This window comes from Capra hircus, chromosome 10 (assembly GCF_001704415.2).
Source record: "Capra hircus breed San Clemente chromosome 10, ASM170441v1, whole genome shotgun sequence".
Classification (NCBI taxonomy): domain Eukaryota; kingdom Metazoa; phylum Chordata; class Mammalia; order Artiodactyla; family Bovidae; genus Capra; species Capra hircus.
Window position 1 is genome coordinate 27866065 of NC_030817.1, and position 7430 is coordinate 27873494.

General features: G+C 37.8%; 1 protein-coding gene across 1 annotated transcript in view; it reads left to right on the top strand.

Moving 5' to 3' along the window:
- Positions 1–7430, top strand: part of KCNH5 (potassium voltage-gated channel subfamily H member 5) — a 302879-nt gene that overhangs the window by 91037 nt on the left and 204412 nt on the right. The window contains exon 7 of the mRNA XM_018053761.1: positions 2456–2882. Coding sequence (XP_017909250.1) covers positions 2456–2882 — 427 coding nt within the window. The remainder of the gene's footprint in view (positions 1–2455; positions 2883–7430) is intronic.

Here is a 7430-nt window from a genome sequence, read left to right on the forward strand (position 1 = left end):
GAATCCTTCATGTATTGAAGTCATTTGAAACATGGATAGGCAGTAAATCAGCCAGGAGAGATTGAGGGTAATTGTATTGAGAATCCTAATGCATAATAGAAGCAGGGATAAGGCTAGCCCCAGAAAATGATTTTGCAAGAGATGTCAGCTGAGGAGCTGACTAAGATCTAGGAGGAAGTGGTATCATAGAACCCTTTACAATTCTTACCAAATATTTTGTAATATTGAAATGATATTGAACATGGCTACAGAAAATGGTGCTTTTTGATTGTTTGGCGTCTAGAGCAGGTGGTCCTCAGGGTGGATCACCTTCTCTTATAGAGATCTGCCCACATCAGAGGTCAAGAGAGTATGTTCTTCCATCATTTGGCCTTAATTCTAGTAGGTCCTGATTCTTTACAGTCTAGCTGAAGGTTATGGCTATTTTTTAGTTTGATTTGGGGATAAAGACTCCGTGTCTTTTTCCTTTGTTTTTAGAAAAATATTATAGTAGAAATAAATTTTCTCTGTAGTATTTAAATAGAAGTACCACGGTTCTTTAAAAAATTGGAGCCAAGTGGAAGAAAACATCTACAGCACTGTATTTATTTTTAAAATTAACCCTGTTTGAGTTCATGCATTTTGGCTACAGGTTTCTTTAGAGCAGAAGCAAGGCATATTTGTCTTAATGTCCCCAGGGCCCAACTCATAGCCTGACATATAGAAATGCTTGATAAATACTTATTTTGGTCTTCTTGTTCATAATTACATAGTTCCTTTGATTTGAGAGCTTCCAGACTCTCTTGAATCTTCTTACCTCTCAACATCTCATGTCACTGAATGATGCCACTCATCATCTGAATTTTATTAATGCTACCCTTTTGAAGTGTTCGAAGTTCAATATCTCCCCTCCCCCAAGTGTTCAAGTGAAATAATAATTGACTTAAGGCCATGTATATGCCACAGCCTTTGAGAGTAGGAATCTAAATAGAGCCAGGCCTAAGGATATTGAGCTTGAGACTGAAAACTGAGACAGGATGCTCCTGTTCCTCTTTTGCTTCCTCTAGGTCTCCTGTTTCTACTTCTCTTTGTTTTCACTCTCTCTATTTCACATTTTTCTTTTTTAAAATTTCAAACATATACCATCATATAGAGTATGATAAAATGCATTCTTAACCTTTTTCACTATAACTGTACAATGCTATAGTTAGAGTCTCATTAATATTGCATCTGTTCTACTTTGCCAGATAGTTCTTCTGTGTTGGTCAGAATTAAGCTCAGATTAGGGAAAGAATCTACCCAATTCAGGAGACCTGGGTTTGATCCCTGGGTTGGGAAGATCCTCTGGAAAAGGGAATGGCTATCCATTCCAGTGTTCTTACCTGGAGAATTCCATGGACAGAGGAGCCTGGTGGGTTACAGTCCATGAAGTCACAAAGAGTTGGACATAACTGAGCAGCTGACACTTTGACTTCACTTTCAGATTACGTTAGATTCCTTGTCTCCCCTCTGGGAGACAGAATTAGCAGTAGGGAAGTCATGGACTCTGTGAGACTTGAGGTGATGATCAGATGAGAGAGTCCTGGGTCACTGCTTTGTCTTTCTCTTCTGCATCAGGAATGACATTAACCTGTCTGAGTGGCTTATTGCATGCTTTGCAAAAAAAGTAACTTGGGAACTTCATGGACTGAATAAAGTCTATGGTGTGTTGAATAAAGTCTATGCTGTGTTTCCATTTGGATAATGCCCTATTTGGTATTTTGAGCTTCTCAACAAAATATGAATCTTCTTGCTGCTATTCCCTTATAGTATTCTTTTCTATGACTATTGCTAGAGGATGATAGGATTTCATAGGTATCCCATTCTAGGTTCAAGTCTTCACTTTTTCACAGCTCTACAAATTTAGTGATTTTCATAACTGGCAGGAGGTGGTAGAAGCAGCAGTGACATTTGCTCATTCTCCTAATATAATATACGCAAAAATATTTCCAGTTTGCTTGACAGTAAAACTAGGATTCCTTTTTTCAGAAGTTTTGCTGTTCATAATGTTTATAAAGTAAGAGATAAAATAAAATCTTTAGAGTAGAGGAAACATTTTACAAGAAGAAGAAATGAAAGGTCTGAATTTATCACCCGATTTCTATACTCTGTGTTGCATCTGAGCTATTTTCTTCTTTGGTTTTTCTCTGTGCTATTTATACTCCCCTTATGAGAATAAACTGGGTCTTACCTAATGAAACTTTTTTGTAAGTCCAATTATTCACAAATATCTTATTTCCTTGTGGGAAGGAATCTGCACATAAAAACTTTCTTTATCTTTTAAACATTTTTGTTGGCTTAAAGTCAGAGCTGTATTATGTATGTGTATGTTCTTAGTATATAAACAGTGCTTGAGTTCATTAAGGTGAGCCATTGTTTGTTTTCACCAGCCTTTGCTTTTCTGAAAATGTTGTATCATTTCTTTTCTTTTATTCAGGGAATCAGCAGTCTCTTCAGTTCTTTAAAAGTGGTGCGTCTCTTGAGACTGGGCCGTGTTGCCAGGAAATTGGACCATTACCTGGAGTATGGAGCAGCCGTCCTTGTGCTCCTGGTTTGTGTGTTCGGACTAGTTGCTCACTGGCTGGCCTGCATATGGTACAGCATTGGGGACTACGAGGTCATCGATGAAGTCACGAATACCATCCAGATAGACAGTTGGCTCTACCAGCTGGCCTTGAGCATTGGGACTCCGTATCGATACAATACCAGTGCAGGGATATGGGAAGGAGGACCCAGCAAGGATTCCCTGTATGTGTCCTCTCTCTACTTTACCATGACAAGCCTTACAACCATAGGATTTGGAAACATAGCTCCTACCACAGACGTGGAGAAGATGTTTTCAGTGGCCATGATGATGGTTGGCTGTAAGTATCTTTTCTGTTTTTTTTTTTAAAGTATTATTGTTGGCAGCTCTTCAGCTCCAATCTTGGATAGGAGTAAAATGAAACTACTTTGTCTTCAGAGGGATGTTCAGTCCATTTCATTTACCTTGCTTTAATTTTTATTCAGCCTTAGAAAATAGAAATGCAAACTGATATATTTTACTCTTTAGAATGTATTAGCACATGAAAAACAGTATGAATGGAGTGATAAAAAAATCAGAATGGTATTTCTTTGATTTAATTCTGTTTATAGCATTGTTCCCAGCAGAGCTATTTCCAAAGAAAGAGCAACATCAAGAAAGACAGTGTCTGGCATATTCCATAGGTTTTGTTGGCAATGCACTAAATTATGAAAAATAGACAGGATGTGATGTGAGATAGCTTGTTTATAAAATGTTTTAGTTAATAGTCTTATGTAGGCTTTTACAATTTAGACTAGTAAAAGTGTTTATAAATCTAGTCTCCATTACAGAATTCTAGGTGGAATATATGCCAGGTTGAGAGAATGAAGGGATTAGTAATTGTCAGAGCATTCAGCAATGATGAATGTGTCTAGGATGAGGCATGCAGACCTGAGTACCAACGACTTGATGATGTTCTTGGGAGTAGGATGCTTCTCTACAGGAGTGAAGGACCAGGTATTCTATCACCACCATCAGACTGAGATTGGACAATACAGGAGATCAGAACATTAAGGAAATGTATACAAAAGAAGCTGTTGAAAAAGGAGATTTTTAGGGAGACTTCACCACCATATACACCATGTGTCACATTAACTTGGATGATTTATCCAAGCCTAGCTCTGAGACCTGGAATAACCTTAGGACTGAAGTTATGATTAGTGTTGCTATGTAGCCTCTGGGTCATGTTAATTGTTTTTGGTCTAAGCCATCCTTTTTGAGATTCCATGTTATGCAATTTTATATTTTGACATTAATGGGAAAAATGTTAGAGTCTAGGAATGTCATTTGACTTGTGGAAGGTCAGTATATTGGGTCTAAACAAGGTATTTTGCAGAGTTCAGAATGTCTGCAAGTTACTGGACACTGATGTTAACAGTGTTTAGTTTTCCATACTCTTTTAATTGGGTACAGAAACAAGAACACACAGATTCTCTTTGCTGCTTAAAATTGCGAGAGGTAGAGTGTCAATTCCAAGTGATGTTTGCTCCACAGGCTTTTAGGAGGAAAGTGTTCTCACAACAAGATCTTGATGATCTCTTAATTAAACTGCTGCCTACATACTGAAAGTGATAAGATGTATTGGCAGAAGAGGTGCTTTATAAATTCAGAGACAACATTTTGTCAGATATAGTATTTATTATTATACTACTTTTTAATATTTATATAATGCATTTTGCCTTATAGTTGAGCATGGTTAAGTAAAAAAAAATCATTTTGAAGTAATTATAGACTACTGAAATTTGCAAAGATAGTCTAGTGGAAGGGGAGGATAAGACAAATTGGGAGAGTAGGAATGACATTTGTACATTGTTGTGTGTTAAAAAGGCAGATAGTGGGAACCTGCTGTATAGACCAGGGATCTCAGTTTGGTGCTCTGTGATAACCTAGAGAAATGGGATGTAGGGGTAGGGAGGTGGGAAGGAGGCTCAAGAGGGAGGGGATGTGTGTATACATATAGCTGGTTCTGGTTGTATAACAGAAACAGCACAACATTGTAAAGAAATTTAACTCAAAAAAAAAAAAAAAAAAGAATAGTGAGGACTTTGTGCTCTTCCCTTAGTTTCCTACAATAGTTATATCTTATAGGGCTCTAGTACAACATCAACATTGGCTGTGATACAGTGTGTGGATAGCTCTGTGTTGTATTATCACATTTGTGGATTCCTATAACCACTGCTGAAATCAACACAGAATTATTCTGTTACCTCAAAGATCTCCTTCATGTCACACTCACCCCTTCCCCAAGCCTCCCTAACCCTGGCAACTACTGAACTGTTCTTTATCTGTATAATTTTGTGATTTTGAAAATGTTACATAAGTGGAATCATGCAAAATGTGGTTTTCTGAAATTGGTCTTTTCCACTCAGTCTCTTGAAATCTAAGTGGTTGAGTGTATTAATAGTTTGTTCCTTCTTATTCCTGAATAGTATTTCATGGTTTGGGTATACTGCTGCTTAATCATTCATCCACTGAAGGACATTTTGATAATTTCCAGTTTTTGATTATTATAATAAGTAAATTCACTAAATTCATTGCAAAAGGACTTTTGTGAAAAGAACATTTTCAAAGTTTAGTTCTGAAACAGTTGTGGAGAATAGCATACCTTGTTTGTTTATAGTTGTTTGTTTGGACATAACTTTTCAGTTCTCTGGGATAAATATCCAGAAAAGAAATTTCTTGGACAAACAGTGTTCTATTTTTATAAAAGAACTTGTCAAACTATTTTTCAGAGTAGGCATATTAGCGTAGTTTAATTTTTCAACAAGACAATAACAGAAGAATAAAATCTATGTAGACCTGAAGGACACCATTATTCATTTTGTTTCTCAGACCCCACCTGGGAATTATCTTAGATTCGTATTTTTCTCATGTATTACATCTATTCATAACAACTCTTGTTGACTTTACCATTAAAGTATATTTGATTATTTCTCCCCACTTCTGTAGCTTACCATCCAAGATAAACTAATAATCTCCTATATGTTGCTTCTATTTTTACCCTTGACTCATAATCTCTGCTCAGAAAGTAAGAACATATAGTTCCTGTGTTCAGAGTCTTCCAGTGTTTTACATTGCATGTCAAATAAAATCCTGATCTCCCACCCCTGCAATCAACGCTTTAATGGTCTGGCCCTCACCTGCCTCACTCACCTCACTTTTTACCAGTCCCACTCTTGCTTATCCTACTCAATCCATGCAAACCATATTGCTGTACACATCAGAAAACAGTACTGTCTCAGGTTCCTTGTACTGCTTCCCCCACTGCTTATAAACCCTTCCCCTGGCTTATGCCTCAATTCAGGCAGGTCTCCAATCAAACCATCTCTCCAGAAATTCTTCTCAATGCTACCCACTGCAATGCCAATCACTCTTGTTCTCTTCCCTTTAATCTTTTCTTTATTGTACCTACAAGGCCTGAAACCATTTTTACTCTGTTTTCCTTTTCTTCAGAATGTAAGCTCCATGACAGTATGGCCTTTGTCTGCCTTTTTTTTTTTTTTTTTTGATCTCTATATACTCAACTTCTAAACAGTTCTTAATGCTGTGCCCAATCAAATTGTGTTGTATGGTGAATGAAGTTGAAGATGTCCCTGATGATCGTAATGAAAATCTCCAGTCCTTGATTGCACCCCATTTGGATCTCTGATGAACACACATGCCAGAGGAAAGCACACTTTGAATTGCAGCCGTGATTCCTTTGTGAAAGCCTGGTGAGCTCGCCTGCATTGTCTGCCCGTGGTAGTGCAGCAGCTACTTCAGCGGATTGTTGCTGTTGTCGTTTTGTTGTTAAGTCCTGTCCGACTCTTTTGCGACCTCGTGGACTGTCGCCTGCCAGGCTCTTCTGTCCATGGGGTGTCCCAGCCTGAAGTTTCTCATGTGGCCTGATAATGAGTTCTGAGAGGCGAGGCAGTAGAATCACCAACAACCATTTCTCCCACTGTAGATTTTGTGTTTTACCAACTACCTTCTGAAACTACCACCTCTAGACATTTTCACATAGATTCAGTTGAGTTTTCAAAATGTCATTTAGTTCGCTGTTGGCCTCCTTCTTCCCTACTTCATGTATAGCCAATTATATTGCTATATCAACATTTCTTTCTCCTGTCTCCTTCTCTTCAGTTCCTGTCTTGATTTCAAGATGATCTGGGCAAAAAGTGGATCCTTTCCCTTCTTGAGTTTCTGTTATATCTCCTTTCAAACCTGAATAAACCAATTTCTGATATCTTTTGAGTTTGGTTTTCTTTTTATGCCTCTGAAAAAATCCATCTTCTGTAGCCAGAGTGTTCCAAGGAGATGCCTTTTAATTTCCTTCTTAGTCCTTGGGTCCTTGGTAATTTTATGGAATGCTTCCTTTGAAGCAACCCAAGAAGATGATTGAAAACTGTTAAGTGCCATGAAGTGTTACAGTAACTTCCCACAATTCCAAATCTTATTAGACACATGTGTACAAAATATCAGCCAAATGTGGCTGTTGCAGCCATTTGTGTTCTTAATATAATTTTTTTCCAATATAATTATTTTCCTGTGACAGCACCAAGGAAAACAGAGGAAAACAAACCTAGTAAGTGTTCTTAGAACCTAATAAGTGTCATCAGCCTCAGACTTATCCAGAGATAGTGCGCATGTGTGTGTGTGTGTGTGTGTGTGTGTGTGATGGACAAGGGGAGGAAGGAGATAAAAAACAGGTCTGTGCTTTCAATTGTGCTAGGATTCTAGTCAGTCTGTGCTGGCTGCTTGAGAAGCACCACCTGTAACCTTATAACTCAATAACTAAGAAAGACGTTTTTCAGAAGGTTGATGGAGATACCAACTGCCTATTTTCTGTTGAGAAAGTAATCACTGCTTG